We start from the raw sequence: 22,174 nt of genomic DNA on the forward strand, positions 1-22,174 counted from the left end.
ACACAGTGATCTCCTGGTTCTGCTCACTTCACTCTGCTAATGCATATGTGTGGATACACACATCTTTATAGATATATAAAGATATATATATACATACACACACACACACACACATATATATAAAGATGTAAAATCTTTCCAGGTTCTTCTGAAATCATCCTGCTTGTCATTTCTTATAATCCAATGGTATTTCATCACAATCATAAACCACAACTTGTTCACAGCCATCCTTTAACTGATGAGTATTCCCTCAATTTCCAATTCTTTGCCACCGCAAAAAGAGGTGTGATACACATTTTTGTTCAAATAGGTCATTTCCCTTCTTTTTTTTTTAAAATCTCTTTGGGATACAGACAGAGTACTAGTGCTGAATCAATGAGTATGCAACTCTATACTTTGGACACAGTTCCAAATTGCTCTCCAGAATGGTTGGATTAGTTCACAGTTCCCCTGCAGCCCATTGGTGTCCCAGTTTTCCCACGTCCTCTTCAAAAATTTTTTTTCTTATCTACAATCTGCTAGAAATTATATTGTACCTTAGAGTTGTTTTAAATTTTATCATCAATAGTGATTTAGATGGGAGCAGCTTGGGTAGCTCCGTGGATTTAGAGCCACGCCTAGAGTCAGGAGGTCTTGGGTTCAAATCTGACCTCAGACACTTCCCAGCTGTGTGACCCTGGGCAAGCCACTTGACCCCCATTGCCTAGCCCTTACTGCTCTTCTGCCTTGGAACCAATACACAGTATTAATTCTAAGGTGGAAGGTAAGGATTATTTGTTTTTTAATAGGGATTTAGAACATTTTTTCATACGATTATAGGTAGTTTTGATTTCTTCATCTGAAAAACTACCTGTTTTTATCCTTTGACCATTTATCAACTGGGGAATGATTCATAAACTTATAAATTTAATTCAGTTCCTATATATTGTAGAATTAAAGCTTTCACCAAAGAAACTTATAAAAAACATTTTTCCCAGCTTTATGTTTCCCTTCTAGTCTTGATTGCATTGGTTTTTTCTGTTAATTCTAATATGATCAAAACAATCCATTTTACATCTCAAAATGCTATCTCTTTAGTCATAAATTCTTCTTTTATCCATAGATCTAACAGGTAACTTATTCCATGCTCCCATAATTTGCAGATGGTGCCTTCTGTATCTAAATCCTGTACCCATTTTGACTTTACCTTGGTATATGATGTGAGATACTGTTCTATACCTAGTTTCTGCCATACTGTTTTCCAGTTTTCCCAGCAGTTTTTATCAAATACTAAGTTATTGTCTCAAAAGCTTGGATCTTTGGGTTTCTCAAACACTAGATTACTGTGATAATTTATTAATATATATTGTGTGTTTAATCTCTTCCACTAACCTAATACTCTATTTCTTAGCCAGGACCAAATTGTTTTGATGATTATTACTTTGTCCAGTTTGAGATCTGGTATGGCTAGGATAGTTCATATTTTTTTCATTAATTCACATATTCTTGACCTTTTGTTCTTCCGGATTAATTTCATTATTATTTTTTCTAGTTCTATAAAATAATTTTGAGGCAGTTTGATTGGTTTGGCACTGCATAAATAAATTGATTTAGGTAGAATTATTATCTTTATTATTTAGACTCAGTCTACTCATGAGCAGTTAACATTTTTTCCAGTTGTTTATATATGACTTTATCTGTATGAAAACTGCTTTGTAGTTATGTTCATGTAATTCCTCAATTTCTTGGCATGTAGACCACCAAGTGTTTTATATTGTCTAGAATTATTTTAAATGGAATTTCTCTTGCTATCTATTGCTGCTAGATTTCATTGGTAATATATAGAAATATTGACAATTAATGTGGGCTTATTTTATATCACAACTTTGCTAAAGTTGTTAATTATTTAAATCATTTGATTCTCTAGAATTCTCTAAGTATACCATCATATCATCTGCAAAAAGTGATAGTTTAGTTTCCTCATTGTCTATTCTCATTCCTCCAACTTCTTTTATTTCTATAACTAGCATTTCTAGTACAATACTGAATAATGGTGCTGATAATGGGTATCTTTGCTTTATCCTGAGCTTAATAGGAAGCCTTCTAGCTTATCATTATAGTGCTTGCTGATGATTTTAGATAGATATTCTCATTTTAAGGAAAGTTCCATTTATTCCTATACTCGCTAGGTTTTTTAATACAAATGGACGTTTTATTTTGCAGCTTTCTCTGCATCTACTGAGATAATCATGTTATTTCTGTTGGTTTTATTGTTGATGTGGTCAACTATGTTGATAGTTTTCTTAATATAGAACTAGCCTTACATTCCTGGTATAAATCCTACCTGGTCACATAGTGATATATTGTTGTCATTTCCTTGCTAGTATTTTATTTAAAATTTTTGCATGAATATTTTACTAGGGAAGGGTGACTTCTCTTAACAAGTTATCTCTATAATGAATAGAATAAGCTATCTCAAATAATCAATATCCATTGATGTTAAAAATGTGACAGTCCTTTCATTGTTGAAAATGATATCCCCTGAAGTTCAAAACATTACTTGATCAGAGCAGAATATAATTCTCCTACCACTTATAAGTCTTCTTCATTAAGTCTCTTTATACATTGATCCATTAAGATCTCTATTTTAACATATCCCCAATGTTTTTCTCTCTGATCTTCTTCTTTTCCATGATAATACTTACAACTATTCTTCATATGGATATTTGTCTTTAACAAACTTCTCCCAGAAAACTAATTCAATCTTTATATATACTAAGAAACTGTTTACAGTGACCCTTTCTCAAAGACCCATGGCATTTGACATAGACATGCCCAAAGAGGATAGGAAAGAGGTTTTGTCCAGGATGCAGTTGTATATAGTCTTATGATGTAAGTCATAAGGATTGTCACCTGATCCATGATGTACTTTATACCTAAGAATCTGGAGACCTTGCAACATAGCTAAGCACATAAGATTCAAACAAAATTCAGACAACAGAAACATTTAAAGAAAACTACACAGTGACATCATGTTATATTGCTTTGCCTGCCTCTTCTCTTGTCATATTCATGAAGGATATTCTCAATTTTTATGTAAATCATTTTCATAAAGATTTTTATAACAACAAGAAAAGATATATGGGTCAATAGATAACAGATTCAACTCAAAGCCATGCAACAAACATATTTTAAATATAATGTGTTTTAAAGGCAGCATGGTACAGTAAATTACCTTAGTTCAAATACTGCTTAACAGCCCTGTCACCCTGGAAAAGACATTTAACTTCTCTGGGACTTAGTTTCCTCATCTATAAAAAGATGGTAGAAGATTCATTTTCCTCTAATGTCTTTTCTATTCTAAATTTATGATCCAGTGAAGCAATGGATGTTAGGCATTGGGGATATAAAGAGAAAAACAAAATTGTCCCTGACTTCCAGGAACCTGCCTTGTAAAAGAGAGCAGCAACATATATACTGTAAAGTAGACACAAAATACAAAATAATTTTGAGGGGCAGGGAGTACTAATGACTGAGAGCCTAGAAAGGCCTGATGAAGATGATGATACTTTAGCTGAAACTTGAAGGGAATTAAGGATTCCAAATTTTAACAGTGAGAGCATTCCAGGCATGCTATTCTAACCTGTGCTAAGAAATGGGGAGCTATCACGAATTGTTGTGTTTAAGGAGTAACAAATAGGTCAGTTCAGCTGGAATGTGGATAGCATTAAAATTTTATTTCATATTATCTCAACAAAGTCCACATCGCTGTATGCCGATCTTTTTTTTTTCCTGTGGTTCACTCCAAAAATACATTTATTTTTATAATTAACGAAAATCAACTTCCCCTCTACATTTTCCCTCATTAAAAGAAAAAAACCAATATAATTCTTGTAACAAATATGCAGTCGAGTACAATTAATTCTAATACTGGCCAAGTTCAAAAACATATATTTCAGACTATAGCCTGAATCTATCACCTCTCTATCTGGAAATAGCACATTTCACCATGAATCCTCTGGATTCTTAGTTATTGTGTTGATCAGAATAAACAATTCTTTCAAAATTATTTATATTTATAATGCATAAATTATAAAAAAAAAACAAATTATTTTCCTTGTTCTGTTTATTGTTTCGATTCATACAAGTCTTCATCAGGTTTCTCTGAATCTGTTCTCTACATGGTGATAGTATTATTCATTCATTACCCAATTCATGGACCCCCTTAGTTTCCAGTTCTTTCACACTGAAAAAAACTACTACAAATATGTTTGTGCTCTTTCTCTAATCTCTTGGGAATAAAAACCTGATAGCTAGTGGTATTGCCGAAGGGCATGCATAGTTAACTACTCTGGAGGCATCATTCCAAATTGTGTTCCAGAATGGCACAACCATTCATAATGCTATCAAATAGCACATTAAGGTACAAATTTTCCTGCAGCTCCTCCAACATGTCATTTTCCTTTTTTTTTTAAACTCTTACCTTCTTTCTGCCTTAGACTCAATACTGTGTATTTAACCCTTTAAATTTAATGGGGTTAAATGACTTGCTCAGGGTCACACAGCTAGGAAGTATCTGAGGCCAGATTTGAACCTATGACCTCCTGTCTCTAGGCCTGACTTTCAATCCACTGAGCCACCTAGCTGCCCCTCCCCAATTTACTTTTTTATTTAAAGCAACTTTATCAATCTTATGGATGTGAGGTAGGACATTAGATTTTCTTTATTTTCTCTAATTATGAATGATTTGGAGCATTTTTCATATGGTTATCAATAATTTTGATTTATTAGGAAACCATCTATTCTTATCCTAGACTCTTATCAATTGGACAATGCCTCTCATTCTAAAAAAATTGAATCTGTTTTACTCTTTTAATATGTTTATGAAGTCACCCTTTATGGTTAACTTATGTAGTCATTTGGAACTTCTCTTGGTATGCAATGTGAGATATTAGTCTATACTTAAATTCTATGAGACCATTTTCTAGATTTCCCAGTAGTTTTTATTTAAATAATGAGTTCTCAGTCTAGTGTGTTCCACTTATTCCAGACTGAAGTGTTTGAATTTATCAAACACTAAGATACTGTGTTAATTTGATTTGGAATATTACTTATCTAATCTATTCCACAGATCTACCTATTTTTAATCAATACTAAATCATTTTAATGACTACTTCTTTATTACATATTTTGAAATTTGGTACTTATAGGTCTCAAAACACCAGCTCCTTTTTAATTTATTTTTTATTTGTTTACTAATTTATTTTTTATTATTTTTACTTATTCATTCATTCATTCATTTATTATTTTTATTTTTATTAATTTACTATTGTTACTTTTGCTTTCACTTTAGTTAAACACTTATTTTTCTGGGTTTCTACTTCAGTGTTTAGTTATAGCTTTTAAAAAAATGTTGGTTTTCTGGTTTGTTTAGTTGCAAATTCAACTTTCTGTTGAGCATCAGTTTTCTCTTTTTCTTGATGTTTTCAGAGATATAAATTTTTCTCTAAATATTTTGACCAAATCCCAAAAATTTTAGTATGCAGTCTCACTGCTGCCATTAACTTTAAGGAAATTACCAAGGTTTCTATGATTTGTTCTTTGATTCACCAATTATTTAGGAAGTTATTTGGTAGCTAATGCATCTTTTCAAACCAAAACAAATTAACAAAAAACAAACAAGAAATTGGCTGAATAATTTGTCATTTCTGATATGTGTAAGTTCGTATCTCAGAGTTGTTTTAATATGTATTTCTCTAATCATTAGTGATTTAGAGAATTTTTTCATATTGACTAAAGATAGCTTTGATTGCTTTTGAAAACTTCCTGTTTATAATACTTTGATCATTTATCAATTGGGGAATGGCTCTTATTTTCATTCATTTGATTCAATTCAATGCTCAGTATATATTTGATGACCTTTTTTAGAGAAATTTGCTGTAATTTTTTTTAGATTGCTTCATTGTCTATGGTACCCTTTAGCATAATGTAGGTACCCTGATCATTTCTTTTAAATAGGTCTGTTTTTGCTTTCACTTTGTCTGAGATCATAACTATAAACCCTATCTTTTCTACTTTAGTTGATGTGTATTACATTCTTTTTTTCTTTTAAACCCTTACCCTCCGTCTTGGAGTCAATACTGTGTATTGGCTCCAAGGCAGAAGGGTGGTAAGGGCTAGGCAATGGGGGTCAAGTGACTTGCCCAGGGTCACACAGCTAGGAAGTGGCTGAGGCCGGATTTGAACCTAGGACCTCCCGTCTCTAGGCCTGGTTCTCAATGCACTGAGCTACCCAGCTGCCCCCTGTGTATTACATTCTGCTCCAGCCCCTTATTTTTCCATTTCCCCTCCCTCCATTTTACCATTTTTCTTTAACCTGTCTTATTTGATTTTTTTTTATTTCTTTTTTGAGCTCCTCCAGAGCCTGCACCCAGTTCCCTGGTTTTGTTTTGTTTTTTTCTTTGAGGCTTTGCAAGGTGCTCCCTGGATCTCATCCTCTTCCATTCATTCATTCATTCAGTTCTTTGGTCCTTACCCCCATAGAAGCTTTCAACTGTAGCTTTCTTTTTTTACTTATTTACCCATTTTATTTTCCTTTATTTATTTTCCCCATCCTATGAAATATATAAACTTACTCTTCTGCTGATTTGCTGAACCAGAGTGTTTGAGCTTCTATGCCCTGAGGCCAAATCCTCTCTTTTCTGAATCCTTTGCTGGTATATCAGTTTTAACCAGTTAAGCTAACCTGCTGAGCTAGCCCACCCTGGGGCAAATTCTTCACTGTAGCCAGCAGGGCCAAGGGTGTACAGCCAAGTGACCCCTCCAAGTTCTTCCCTGCCTGCCCTTGTCAAAGTCCTGGACCTTGTGTGGTGGGTCAGAGGTGTTCACTCATGGCTGTAGCCTCCGCCTGGGGCTCCCACTGACAACCCATCTTTTTGCAGGTCTCAATGGGTGCTAGTCTCTCTCTTATCCTGTGAAAATAGACTCTCTGTACCTACCTTTCAAGTTGTTTTGAACAGGAGAGTCCTATGACTTCTTCCTGCTGGGTTTGGGTTTCTGTTTTCCTTGAAATGCATTACAAATATTGATATGGAAGAATTGTGGGAGAGTTTGGGCATTTGGTGCTCCTAAGCTGCCTTCTTGACTGTGCCTCCTTCCTCCATTATAAAAGATCTTCCTTGTATGCCTCTTATTTGGGAAAATTTTTCCCATTCTATCACTGCCTTCCCCCTTCTCCCAAGGCATCCCTCTTTTTCACCTCTTTGGGGTTTTTTTTGGAGAATGTTCCACTGTAAGTAACTCATACCCATGGCCTCTATGTAAAATTTTTTAAATGTCCTAACAATTTTAAAATACTTGGGAGTTACACCTATCATCTCATAAAATAATATAAAGTTTGATTTTATTGAACCTTTTTGTGCTTCTCTTGAGCCTTTTGTTTGAATGTCATATTTTCTATTCAGCTCTGGTCTTTTATAGGTATGTTTGAAAGTTTTCTTATTTCATTAAATGTCAACTTTTTCTCCCTTTAGGATTATACTCATTTTTGCTGGGTAGATTATTATTTTTAAAACACTGAACCTTACTGTTACTTGTTAGACTATTTCACAATTTAACTGAAAATATTTTTACTCTTTTGTTTTTATATTTGTCAAGTCCTTTCATAACTGTTTGGAGGTTAAAAATTTCCCAATGAAAGAACGCAATCCAGAAGAGCTGGAAGAACTGGAGAGAGTTTTTCAGCTAAGGAAGATTGAAATAGCTGAATATCAAGTATGGTTTTTAATATCTGATGCATTTTAATTCAAGTCTTGATGCAGATTTTAATTGAAATACAAGGGAAGAGATGTTGAAATATTGCTTTTGCTAATATTTCTACTTTATGTAATAAATTCTAATGAATGATCGGGTGGTAGAGTGGAGAGTCACAGCCTCCAAGGTAGGAAAACTGGGGTTCATGCCCTGCAACTCTCACATACTAGCTGTGGGATCTGGGAAAAGTCATTTTTTAAAAAAAAGCATGTATGGGCAACTCTGTATGGCTCTAAGTTGCTGAGAAGATGACATACTGGTAGAGTTTCCTTACTTGGAAAGTCTGATACCAATAAAATTAAAAGTTTTGTCCATATATTAGTTATTAAAAGCTATCATTTATATAGTGCTCTAAGGTTTGCAAAGTGCTTTACATATGCTATTTTATTTTATTCTCACAACAATGCTGGGAGGCAGGTGCTATTATTAACCTATTTTACAGATAGACACTGAAGTAGACAAAGGCTAAAAGGCTTGCCCAGTGTCACACAATGAGTATCTACTGCTGGATTTGAATTAAGGCCTTCTTGACTCCAGGTCTAGTTTTCTACTTACCTGCCAAATCTCTTCTAATGAATATGTCCTTGTAAATATTCATAGCTGTCCTTCACATAAGAAGATGAATGATCATAGAACATGAGACTTTAATTTTTTCCCTAATAGTGATGAGGGGTTACCTTTAGCCATACACAGTCCCTCATGATCAGAACAGTGGTTATGCATTTTCAAGACATTAGACAAGTGCAGAATACATTTGGTTACTATGAAAGATTGTATTTCTCCATAGAAAAATAATTGGCCTATATACGTTATAATACATAGCCATGATCTCATTAACACTATCTTCTAGCCACCTCCCCTACTTGGTATACCAAAAGAATAATCAGACCTAAAAAAGTACCACACCACTTGATGTAATGCAAGGTACTAAGAGGATGTCAAGCATATTTCATGTATAGTTTCTAAAATGTAAAATAAAATAATATTTTATCCCTACTGTTCAACTTTTATATCACTATATGAATTCCTATATAAAGTACAAACTATCAGGATATATTTTTTCATAATTACATAATAAGACCCATCTTAAAATATGTACATGGACAATAATCCTGCCAACATAATTCAAAAATTATATACAAATATATATATATATATATATACATATAATGTTTAGGCTTAATCTCTTCTGTAAGAGTTTTAATCTTGAATACCATCTGGACAGCAAAATTTAAAGCCTTAAAATAATTTTTGGAATAATTATGTTGTTACCAGATTTCCCTTTAGAGATACAAGTAAGACTTAATAGTAAATGTACTGTGTTTATCCATACAAAGCTACGGAAGGAAATTGCAGAAGTTTTACCCACAGCTTTAAAAAGACATGAAATCGAGGAGGAGGAGGAGGAAGAAGAAGAGGAACCAAAAATAAAAGAGAGCGGCTTTCTCAATTATTTATTTGGCAGCTTGAGTTATGAGCTTCTTGAAGACACAAGTTTGTTATATAGCCAGTTAGAACTTCATACCAGAGAAGAGAAAATCAACCAGATAATACTACTGAAGGTGAATTATTTTCCTCTTCCAAATCAGTAAAGCTCCCTTGTAAAGTATTTTCTTGGATCACATACTTGATTAAGATACAAATCAAATTATATTCTCTTATGTGCTAAGTGTTAACATATACTATAATTCAACTTTTCTTTCTCCCTCCCCAAATATCCTTAGGGTTATATTACAGTACTCTACTATGATACATAAGAACATATTGTATTAGGGAGGTAGGAATGAGTATTTATATAGTACCAGAAACTATGCTAACCACTTTATGAATATTCTCATTTGATATTCATAACAACTCTGTGAGGTAAATACTGTTATTGTCCCCATTATTACAATTGAGGAAACTGAAACAGAAGTTAAGTGAATTGCCTATGATCATAGAGCTAGTATTTGTCTGAGGCTACTCTGTTCTTTGTAACTCCAGGCTCAGTGCTCTATCCACTGTGCCACCTAGCTGCCTCATATTAGTATCACAAATAATGTTAAATGCTATTTTTATATCTTTGTTCTAAATTCCCCTTCTAAAAGGGCTATTTCAATTTTAATGTTAGATAGACAAAAAAAGCTCTTAGAAGAATAGGGAGCCACTGAAGGATTTTGAGCAGAAGATATGTGAATCTGAATTTCAAAGCTGGAAATTACTTTGGCGATCATCTAGTCCAAATTTTCTAATTATATAAACGAGGAAAGTGAAGTCCAGAGAATGAAGTGATTTGTTTAAGATCATAGTTCATAAAAGAATAAAGATCTTCTGACAGTGCCTTTTATATAGTATTTTACTTAAAGCAATATTTTAGGAAGATTAAGATGGTAGTGATTTGTAGGATGAATTTAGAGTAGAGATAGAGTGAAGAATTATTAAGACTTATATAGAATGATACTACCTATAAAGAAGTAACCTATAACATATGTAATATTTCAGGACATTATTTATAATATCAAAACTAATTTCAATAAGGAATTTACTAATGCACATCGACAAAAGAATTTGGAAATTGCACGAGTGAAGGAAAGAAATGTAAATATTGGTAGAATTATTGATGATCTCAACCTTAGAGAAAGGATCTGGCAACCAGAACTTGAAGTCTGTGAAAATCCAGAGAGGATGCTAGTTGTAGAAGATCATGAGGTATATATTTACGTATATATATATATATGTTTTACAGTTTAAAAAAGTTTTTTTACAGTTTAAAAAAAATTTTCCTCACAACAGTTTTATGGCATAGTTCCAAGTACTCCACCTATTCTAAATAGGAAAATGAGACTCAAAGAAAGTAAGGGTCTTGCCCTCATCCATTAAAAATAATCTTGGGGCTTAGAGACCAGTAATGCATAAGGCAAGTAGCTTTCTTATCATGTTATATGTCACCTCACAGAAACAGGTGATTCTAAAGAGTCAACAGGGATATTAAAGAGTCAAAATGAAAATGTGCCCTATAGGATATTTATACAGGGACCTATGAAATGTGTAGAAGGTTTTTAAGTGTTATAATTTCTGCTACCAGATGATTTATAATCACCTCCATTCAAAATGTTTACCAAGATTACAGAAAGGCACTAAGATAAATGAAATGAGTGGTGGGATTCCTTGTGACATTCTGGCACCAGATAATTGTGAACTACTTCAGTATTAGATTTGGGTCTTGAAACATACCTTCTGATTTTGCTCATTGTTAATTTCATTACACCATGCTTGTTCTCATTTAAAAAAAAAAGTTGAAATACAAGAACCTTATTTCTTTAGATATGAAAAGAGGAAGCCAAAATGGCCGAATCAGGATAGAATACCTTCCAAACAAGTATTTTAAAGTGCCTGAAAACAAATTCTGGCATGGCAAAATCAACAAAAGATGGGGTAAAGCAGTGTTCCAGCCGAAGACAATGTAGAAAGTAGGCAAAAAAGACCCATCTCAGTAGTATAAGAGGGGAACACAGCATAGATAGCATCCTGGCAAACTAGCAGCAGGGAGAGTAAAATCCAGCCCAGGTGCTGTCTGGGAAAACAAACTGTAAGCCTCCCCAGAGCAAGTCAGTAAGATTCTACCTATACACCACCAACCTGCAAAGAAGCTAGGCCTCCCCCACATTGAGCCTTGTACAGCAGGCCCCTAAGGCAGTCAGGTCATTACCACACAGCCAAGAAGCCCCAGTACAAGAAGCATGGGACAGTGCTGCCTCTGCTCCAGGAGGAGAGGCAAGCTTTAGCATATAGGTAAAGGTCACAAAATAGGCCAGAAAAATGAGCAAATGACAAAGAGAAACCCTGACCATATAAAGTTACTATGGTGACAGGGAAGATCAAAACATAAACTAAGAAGAGAACAATGCCAAAATGGCTACATGTGAAACCTCAAAGAAAAATGCAAAATGGTGTCAGGACCAAAAAGAACTCCTGGTGGAGCTCAAAAAGAATTTTTAAAATCAAATAAGAAAAGTAGAAGAAAAATGAGAAAAGAAATGAGTGATGCAAAAGAACCATTTAAAAAAGAGTTAACAGATTGGCAATATGGAAGCAAAAAAAAAAGGAAAAAGACATAAAAATTCACTAAAAAATTCCTTAAAAAGTAGAATTAGACTCAGAAAAGGAGGCACAAAAACTCAATCAGAAAACAATACAAAAATCAAAAGAATGAAAAAATAGAAGAAGATATGAAATATTTCATTGGAAAAATAAGTGACCTGGAAAGCAGATCAAGGAGACATAATCTGAGAATTACTGGACTACCTAACAGCTATGATTTTTAAAAAAGAGCCTGGGTACAATATTATAAGAAATTAACAAGGAAAACTGCTCTGAAATTGAAAGGATCCACTCATCACTTCCTGAAAGAGATCTCAAAATAAAAACTCTCAGGAATATTATCACCAAATTCCAGCGCTCCCAGGCTAAGAAGATACTTCAAGCAGCTGTAAATTTCAAAACTATTCCATCCTAACCAGACCATTCTTTAGACGATCTGATTTAGCTATTTCCTGATCAATAACAATAGAGATACTTGGAATAACAAAATCAGGTCTTGGAAACCCACATTCTCCACCCTACTCAGTGTAACAAGATTAGTAAGGGCTGCATCAAACTGAAGATTTAATTATTTGAGAAAATGGCCTTCAACAGACATGTGCAAAAAAAAGGATAGACCTCTGGGCAGTCCTAAGTCAAGCTTGAGCCACCATTGGCACATGTGAGATGCAGGAAGTGAGGTAGAGATCAGCCTCTGGAGTTCTCGGGACTTCCTGTGAGGAGGGCTAGAGTTCCGTTTGATCCTGGAGCTTGGGGTTGGAGGAGCCCTGCAGACAGCTTTCCTTCAGATTGGTCACGTGAGTGATAAGGACTGACCCCTTTCCCTGCCTTGGCTCTCCAAGTCCTTAATGCCCGCGTTGGCTCAGCCTGAGCCAGAGTGGTTCTGAGTTAAACTCCTTTCCTTCTCTCCCTATTTCCTTCTCTTATATTTTCTTCCTCCTGTTGTAATTAAATCACCATAAAAATTTGGCAGCTGACTTGGGTATTTTATTATTTGGGATTTCCCTAGGCGACCATTTAAATTTAGATTTTTTTCAGTCTCAACTGTAATTGTAACTGTTACACAGCCAAAGAGAAATTATTCAAATATCATGGAATCAAAGTCAGGATTACACAAGACCTAGCAGATTTCTTCATTTAAAAAAAGCAGAGGGCTTGGAATATGATATTCTGGAAAGCAATGGAACTAGAATTATATTCAAGAATCACCTACCCTGAAAAACTCAGAATAATCCTCCGGGGGGGAGGGGGTACAGATATTTAATTAAATTAAAGGACTTTCAAACATTCTTCATGAAAAGATCAGAGTTGAGCAGAAAATTTGATGCTCAAGAGATTCAACCCATAAAACGGAAAAAGATAGCCTAGAGTATTAAAAAACAGAATCCTACAATATGTTGTTTATGAGAAAATCATTTGAAGCAAGAAGACACAAAGTAAAAATGAAGGACTCAGAAGGACATTGTATACAGAAGTAATATTGTTTAATGAACAAATGTGAATGACCTAGCTATTCTCAGCTATACAGTGATACAAGACAATCCCAAAGAGTCATGAAGATAAATGCCATCTACCTCCAGAAAAAGAACTGATGGAGTTTGAATGCAGAACAAAACATACTGCATTTCACTTCTTTTTGTTTATTTGTTTGCAATCTCTTCCATGAAGTGATTAATATAGAAAAATGATGGATATGTTTGCACATGCAAATTCTATATCATATTACTTATCACCATGGGGAGGGGAGAGAAGAGGGATGATAAGAGGGAGAAAATTTGGAATTCAACAATATTATCAATATTAAAAATTGTTTTCATATGTAATGAGGGAAAGTTAAAATTTTATTTTAAAATTTTAAATAAAGAATTGGAGCAGAATCTACTATGCTTCAGCTAAGATTTTTAAAAAGCAGGGATAACAATTCATGTTTTCAGATAAAGTAAAAGCAAAAATAGATCTAATTAAACAAGGAAATTTCATCTTGACAAAAAGCACCATATGCAAATGGCATAGCATTCAAATTCTTAAAGAAGAAGTTAAATGAATTATAGGAGGAAATAGACAGTAAACTGTACTACTGAGGAAACAACTTTCTCCTCAAAACTACTTAAATCTGACTAAAAAATAAACAAGAAAGAAATTAAGAAGGTAAATAGAATTTTTAAAAGCTAGATAGATTTCTGAAGAAAAATGAATGGAAATAAAAAGGAATACACCTTTTTGTCACTGATAAATAGCACCTACACAAAAATTCACTGGTGTAGGGCATAAAGTTTCACAACCAAATGCAGAAAAGCAGAAATATATCCTTTTTTTCAACCATAATGCAACAAAAATTAGATTCAATAAAAGGATATGGAAAGAATATTGATTGAAAATTAAATCATGTAATCCTAAAGAATGAATGAATCAAGGAAAAAATCAAAAACAATTCCATTAAAGAGAAGGACAAGACAACATGCCATAATTTATAGGATGCAACCAAAGTAGTACCAATGGGAAAATTTTTATATCTAAAGGCAATAAAATAGAGAAAAAGCAAGGCAAAAATAACAAAAAATTTTAAACTCAATTAAACACCAAATTGAAAATCAAAAGAGAAATTAATAAAATTGAAAGTAAGAAAACTATTAAACTAATAGTTAAAATTAGGTTTTATGAAAAAGGAAATTAAATCCATAAACCACTGACTAATTTTATTATTTAAAAGAAAGAAGAAAACCAAATTACAAGTATGATAAATAAAAAGGACCAATTAATTTGCTATCAATTATTAGGAGCTATTTTGCCCAATTATATGTCAATAAATTGACCCTATCAACGACAAAATTAAGGTAAATCATATAATATTTTCAATAGAGTCAGAAAAACTATACAACACCCATTCCTACTAAAAATCACTAATGAACAGAGGAATAATTGGAGCTTTCCTCAAAATGATAAATAGTATCTATCTAAAACCATCAAAAGCATTATCTGTAATGGGGATAAGCCAGAAGCTTTCCCAATAAAATAAAAAGTGAATCAAGGGTGCCTGTTATCACCATTATTATTCAATACTGTGCTAGAAATGCTAGCCGTAGCAATAAGAGAAGAAAAAGAAACTGAAGGTATTAAAATAGGCAACGAGGAAGCAAAACTATCACACTGCAGATAACATAATGGTATTCTTAGAAAATCCTAGAAAATCATCTAAAAAACTAATTGAAATAATAACTTTGGCAAAGTTGCAGATTATTTTTAAAAAGTCCATATAAATCTTCAGTATTTCTATATATTACCAACAAAGTGCAACAAGAGACTCTAAATAACATAAAATAGCCAACATAAACCCAAGAACTATATGAATACAATTACAGACACTTTTCACCCAAATAAAGATCTAAACAATTAGAAAAATATTAATTGCTCAAAGGGTAGACACCAAGCCAATATAATAAAAATAACAATTCTACCTAAATTAATTCACTTATTCAGTGCCATACCAATCAAACTACCAAGAAATAATTTCATATAACTAGAAAAAACAATTTAAAAAATTCATCTGGAAGACCAAAAGATCAAGAATATCAAGGGAATCAATTAAAAAAAACACAAAGGAAGGTGGCCTTGTCATACCATATTACCAGTGGTAATCATCAAACAATCTGGTACTGGCTAAGAAAGAGAGTAGTAGATAAATGGAATAAATAAGACATATAATACATAGTAGAAAATTACCCTCATAAATCTAGTGTTTGACAAACCCAAAGATCCCAGCTTTGGGGGAAAGAACTCACTATCTGACAAAAACTACTGAGAAAACTAGAAAGTAATATGGCAAAAACTTCGTACAAACCAACATCTCACACTGTAAACCAAGGTAAGGTCAAAATAGGTACATGAGTTAGACATAAAGGGGTGCTACCATGAGCATAGTATAGTTTACCTGTCAGATTTATGAATATGGGAAGACTTTATGGCCAATAAGAGATAGCATTACAAGTTATAAATGTCATTATTTTGATTGCTAAATTTAAAAGAGTTTATTCAAACAAAACTAATATAACCAAGATTAGAAGAAAAACAGAAAGCTGGGGGAGTGTCTCTGACGAAGGCCTCATTTCTTAACTATAAAGAGAACTGAATCAAAATGTAAGAATACAGTTCATTCCCCAATTGATAAATGGTCAAAGGATATGAACAGTTAATTTTCAGATGAAGAAATCAAAGGTATCTACAATCTTACTAAAAAATGCTCCAAATCACTATTGATTAGAGAAATGAAGATTAAAACACCTCTGAGGTTCCACCTTACACCTAACAGAGAGGCCAATAGGACAAAAAGGGAAAATGTTGGAGGGAAAGTAGGAAAATTGGGTCACCAATGCACTATTGGTGTAGTTGTGAACTGATCCCACCATTCTGGAGAGCAATTTGGAACTGGGCCCAATAGGCTATAAAACTGTACATACTCTAATCCAGCAATACTGCTACTACTACTAGATCTGTAACCCAAAAAGATTTTTTAAAAGGGAAAACAATCTATTTCTACAAAAATATTTATAACAGCATTTTTGGGGGAGGCAAAGAATTAGACACTGAGAACATGTCCATCAATTGGAGAATGGCTGAATAAATTGTGGTATATAATTGTATTGGAATATTGTTGAGCAATAAGAAATGATGAGCAAGAAGAGTTTAGAAAAGCCTGGAAAGATTTACGTGAACTCATGCAGAATGAAGTGACCAGAACCAGGAGAACTTTGTACACAGTAACAGCAATATTGTATGAATAACTGTGAATGACTTAGGTATTCTCAATAATACAATGTTGCAAGACAATCCCAGAAAATTCATTATGAAAAATGCTATCTACTTCCACAAAAAAACTGATGGAGTCTTGAGTTCAAGATATACTATTTTTCACTTCAATTCCTTTGTGTTTTTTAATATGTATCTTCTACCACAACATGATGAATATGGAAATATGTTTTGTATGATAACACTTATATAACCTATACCAAATTACTTAACATCTCAGGGAAGGGAGCTGGAGAGAGGGAGAGAATTTGGAACTCAAAAAGTTAGAAAACAAATGCCAAAATTTGTTTTTACATGTAATTGAGGAAAAAATAAAACATTATTGAAGAGGTAAAAAAATACTACTAGCTCATAGAAATAGGAACAAGACCTGTGATTTCAATGGTATAGGGAACTCCTGTATCAGTCTAAGTTTCCATTCTAATTGGGAATATTCCATATGAGGAAACTTCCTTACCGTACAGATGCAGCACCTTCCATGGCATTTACAGTCTTGAGAACTGTCTTCCAGTACACTCAGAGGTGACATAGCTCAACTGGGCATATGGCTGTTATTTGTCAGGGGCAAGACTTTAACCCAGCTCTTCTGGACTTCAAGCCTTGATCTACCTACTGTAAAAATAAATTGACGAGTTATAAAAAATATATATATTTATATGGAAAAACTGTTCCAAAACTGTTTAGAACTGTTCAATATAGGTTCAAAAGTGTTTGGATACTTTTGATAGATGTAATCAAATGTATCCTCAGTGATGAAGTGAAGCTTAAATGTGAACTTTCCTTCAGGGCCAGGTGCAAGGATGCTAAAAAGACTCTTATTATAAAAATAAAGTATTTATTGAAATATATAAGGATAAATAAAGGATTTCTAATTCTAAGGGATTCTAAATCCACCCAGGTAAACTCCCGGTTCCACAAGGAACCACTTCTCCTGTGTTTCACAGGCTACACTAATCCTCCCTGATCATAACTCAAATTTATACTATCTAAATAAAAACTACCACTATTATCCTTATACTTCTTAACTTCGCCTTCAAATTATACAATAGCAAAAGCTAGTTGGTTGAGCCTCAACAAGAATCCAGTTAGGACTCTAAACCAAAGACCAAGTTTTTCTTTGGTCTTCTCAGAGTTAAACAATCTATAAAACCACAGTAGATAGTCAATAGTGTTTCCCAAGTTGGGAAAGGAAAACACTGACCTCCTTCAGATCTTTCCCTGAGACAGAGAGAGGAACAAAGATGTTACCTCCTCCAACCCTGAGAGAGAGTCTCAGTGTGTGTCAGAGAGTGTGTTTCTGCCAACTGCCAGAGAACAACTCTCCAACTGCCAGAGAGAGTAACTGACATAGAAAAATGGTTATAACTGTCAGCAGTTGAAATTAATATGCTCTCTCAGCTCTGCTTCAAACTCCAATTCTTTCTCAGGCCAACCACTTTACTTACCCCTAAACTAATAAAACAATACTTCTTTTCGAATATCATCCTTATACTACTACACCATGCTGTCTCATACTTGCTGCTATTGAATTGAATTGCCTAACTCTAGCACCAAAATATATATTTTGTGAAAGTACTGGATGAATTCATTTTTGAGCTTAGCTCTTGCTTGTGAGTTCAGAAGGATGCCAGAAAAATATCTTCTGAAGGAGGGAGAAAATTTCTCCTACAGTTTCATTTCTATTCATTTACCTTTGTAATTGCCCACAAGCACATGAAAAAAATCAAAGGAACACTTGGAATCAGAAGATTAGGACTAGGTCCTAATCCCAACTCTACCACAATATTGGGCAATTAATCCAAATTGTAAGTCTCATTTTCCTTATCTGTAAAATGTGGAGAATAAACAGAGTTAAGATGCTCAAGTGAATTAATAAATGTGAAAGTGATTTAGAAATTATAAAGTACTATTTTAACATAATATATGATCATTAAAAATACTATAGTAAACATAACAATTTATATACAACAAAGGAATGTGCAGCTGCATGACAGAAGCACCTGAACTGAGCTACCTAAAAAAGGCTGATTTCATAACAGGCTGTTAAGATCTATATGGGCTGGAGTAATGTTGTCTTCTTTCATAGATAGATAGCTACACAGATATCGTACTGAATCAAAAAAGGGTAATTATCTTTCTCTTGCTTATTTAAACTTCTACCTGATTCCAGGAAAATCTCTAAATATATTCGTGTTTAGGTCTCCACAAATGTGGTAATAGGGTCTATAGTTTCTGTTCAAGAATTCTAGGTAGCAAATGCAAATCAAGGATGTTGCAACCTTTATTTCACCTCTATAGAAAACAGAAAAGATGAAAAGATCTCACATCAGCCCAAAAACAGACATGTTTAAAGCACTCACATCACCAATTACCTTCCTTTAAAAGGGAATTGAACTTGAAGTTGCAATTCAAATAATCTTTTGACATTATGGTGGATCTTTTGCCCTCTCACGAGTTAGTTTGTTTTGATTTTTTTTGAGAAATGCAGACAAAAAAATGAAGTGAAAGTTTTTGCTTTTCAGATAAAAGTTGAAAGAATCCTTACCCCATGGGAAAAAGAACAAGCAGAAATTGCTGAAGCTCTTGAGCTGGAAAGACTTCTTTTATTTCAGGTATCATGTTAAAGACTAAGTCTAGATATATAGTTATATAATCATATTTGTATTTTTACATATCATAGAAACATGTTCCTTTGCAGTTAGCAATGATAAATACTTAGTGAAAAGCCTAATTACATGCACATACACATGCCATCTGCCATCAACTATCATTACCCATTATAAGTACATTTTTCTGCCAATTTCTGGGATCTTCCCAACACCATTTTGGATCTGTGGTCTTGGGCAATGATGAAAGAACATGAACATTTTAATTCCTTTACCTTTTCCTCTAATTTTGGATTATTTTTCCAGGCAGATGATGCAAGACAACGAGCTTTGATGGATATGATGGGTGGAGTTCTACAAGTCAAGAAAGAAGATATTTTGAAGATGGTAATGGTTTTGTCTAACTTTGGAAAGTAGAATAAAAAATATTAAAGGAAAAAATATTAAATTTACCATTTTCCTAGACAAGTATGAGTTTTAAGAAATTCTTCAAAAAAGTAAATATTTCTTTGTAGAGGCTTCATTTCTCAAATATATCTAGAACTGTACCAAATTTATAAAAATAAGAGCTATTTCCCAATTCATAAAAGGTCAAAAGATACTAAAAGCAATTTTCAGAAGAAGAAATCAAAGCTATCAATAGTCATGAAAAGATGCTCTAAATCACTACTGCAATGCAAATTAAAACAACTCTAAGATTCTACCTCATGCCTAGTAGATTGGTTTACATGAAAGAAAAGGTAAATGACAAGTGCTGGAGGGGAAGTGGAAAAATAGGAACACTAATACATTGGTGGAATTATGAACTGATCCAATTGATTATTCTGGGGAGCAATTTCCAGGCTGGCATGTCCAAATGGGTTGTTAAATTGTGCATACCCTTGATCAAATAATGCCATTACTAGGTTTATCTCTCAAAAGAGATCAAAGAAAAAGGAAAAGGACCTTTGTGGACAAAAATATTTATAGTTCTTTTTGTGATGGCAAAGAAATGGAAACTGAGAGAATGCCCATCATTTGGGGAATGAATGAACAAATTTTAGTATATAATTGTGATGAAATACTATTATGTTGTAAGAAATGAGGAAGATGGTTTTGCAAAAACTTGGGAAGACCTATATGAATTGATGGAAAGTAAAGTGAGCAAAATTGGGAGATCATTGTATATAGAAAAAGCAATATTTTAAAGCAGATCAGTTATGAAAGATTTACTCCAGTTAATATAATGATGCAAGACAAGTCCAAAGGACTCATGATGAAAAAGTCTATCTACCTCCAGAGAGAGAACTGATGAACTCTGAATGCAAATTGAAGTATAATATTTTCACTTTGTAATTTTCTTGCTTTTTTGCAATATGGTTAATATGAAAATATATTTTGTATGATTTTACATATATAATTGATATCATATTGCTTGTGTTCTCAATGGGTGAGGGAGAGGTTGAAGAAAGAAAAAATTTGGGACTCAAAAAGATAAATCATGGGAAGAGAATAAATTACTTTAAAAAAAAAAAAAGATAACATTCCTTTAAAATTTAGCAACTTCAACCATGTTCACCAAAAACTTCAGCACTGATTTTCAAACTTATAGAAAATATTTTAACAAAAAGAGGTGTATGTGTTTAGCAATACTTAGGGAAACTGCACCAATAACTTCTCTTTGGTGATACTGAAAATTTCCTTTGAAAATTACATTTTTGTCAGTATAACTGAGTTTTAGGCCATTTTCCTTGCCTCCCCTACCAATGGTTAAAGATTGGTTTCTTTGTTGTAACCAAAATTTCCTTACTGCTTTAATGGTATACTATTACTGTGCCATGTTCAGTAAATTGTGTACTTCTCTTTTTTATCTTTAGGAAATTCCTCCACCTGCCTTTACATTAAAATCTGATGCTGTATGGACTGAAGATGAAAGGAAACAATTCAAGGAGTATGAGAAAAAAGTCAAAGACTTAAATGATGAAAGGGAGAAGTATAAAAAGGTCAGCATGAAAAATAAATTAGAAATAGGTTTTCTTTTTTAGCAGAATCCCAAATTTCAGATTCTTATAACTCTGGAGTTACTTCAGTACTCCAGAGATAATTAAATAACTTACAATTTTCAAAGGGAAAACATAAAATAGATTTTATAAGAAAAATGATTATATTTAACAACTTAGATTATTCACACCAAATTGACTTAAAACTTACTAGCAAAAGCTAGAAAAATCAAATGATATTTGTTTTATTGTATCCAAATATAGCTTTTTTTTTCAGGGGAAAAGGAAAAGAAAAATACACATTTAGTTCAGTGAAAATTTGGATTAATTTCCATTCTCAAGGAAAGACAAGAAGAGAAAACGATATGCCCACTAAGTGAAACACTTTCCATGGCTCAAATTGAAAGTTGTTTTTTCCCAATGCAAATGCCACTGGCTTCATTTTTTTCTTTCCATAAGAAATACATGCATATGCTGACAATGAAAAGGTTTATAATAGAATTCCAAAAGATTGTTATCTCAGAAATAAAAGCAAATATTCATTCTTTTGTGAAAAAAATGCAAGTAAAATCATAATGAAGCATCCAATAGGGCAAGCCACCTTGTCAGTTTTATGCTATTGTATATTAGGAGCAACTTCTCTCAATTTTATTTTTCATCTATACTTTCTTCCTGCGGTTCTTAAAAACTAGTTTAATGTATTTGACCATAAGAAAATTCTTGAAATAAACCTGAAAATGAGGAAGGGTTCAGTACTGTAGTGATGACTGAAAAGAGAGCCTAAGAAAAAAAGAGGCAATTAAATGACATCTTGTGGATGTCTAAAAGCCCTTGTTTTGGTGGCATTCAGAAAAGCCTCGGTTTTTTGCAAGCCAAAGCCACAGGATCCTACCACAAGTTTCAGATGCTTATTAA

The 22,174-nt window shown here is 33.2% G+C and overlaps 2 protein-coding genes across 6 annotated transcripts in view; one reads left to right on the forward strand and one right to left on the reverse strand.

Moving 5' to 3' along the window:
- Positions 1-22,174, reverse strand: part of LOC100022188 (glutathione S-transferase omega-1-like) — a 193,371-nt gene that overhangs the window by 121,992 nt on the left and 49,205 nt on the right. The window contains exons 3-4 of one of the 2 annotated variants that reach the window (XM_056804398.1): positions 19,556-19,634; positions 17,132-17,286 (exon numbers count right to left, since the gene is read on the reverse strand). The exons of the other annotated variant lie outside the window; for it this stretch is intronic. The gene's annotated coding sequence lies outside the window, so the exon portion shown is untranslated. The remainder of the gene's footprint in view (positions 1-17,131; positions 17,287-19,555; positions 19,635-22,174) is intronic. 2 annotated transcript variants of the gene reach the window in all.
- The window catches only part of LOC100028437 (cilia- and flagella-associated protein 43), a 161,116-nt gene that overhangs the window by 109,477 nt on the left and 29,465 nt on the right, over positions 1-22,174 (forward strand). For 3 of the 4 annotated variants that reach the window (XM_007479064.2, XM_007479059.2, XM_007479056.3), the window contains 6 exons: positions 7,636-7,752; positions 9,129-9,353; positions 10,273-10,479; positions 19,197-19,286; positions 19,587-19,667; positions 21,137-21,262. In XM_007479064.2, coding sequence (XP_007479126.1) covers positions 7,636-7,752; positions 9,129-9,353; positions 10,273-10,479; positions 19,197-19,286; positions 19,587-19,667; positions 21,137-21,262 — 846 coding nt within the window. The remainder of the gene's footprint in view (positions 1-7,635; positions 7,753-9,128; positions 9,354-10,272; positions 10,480-19,196; positions 19,287-19,586; positions 19,668-21,136; positions 21,263-22,174) is intronic. The other variant, XM_007479061.2, reaches the window with a different exon arrangement.

The sequence above is a fragment of the Monodelphis domestica genome, chromosome 1, assembly GCF_027887165.1.
Source record: "Monodelphis domestica isolate mMonDom1 chromosome 1, mMonDom1.pri, whole genome shotgun sequence".
Classification (NCBI taxonomy): Eukaryota; Metazoa; Chordata; class Mammalia; order Didelphimorphia; family Didelphidae; genus Monodelphis; species Monodelphis domestica.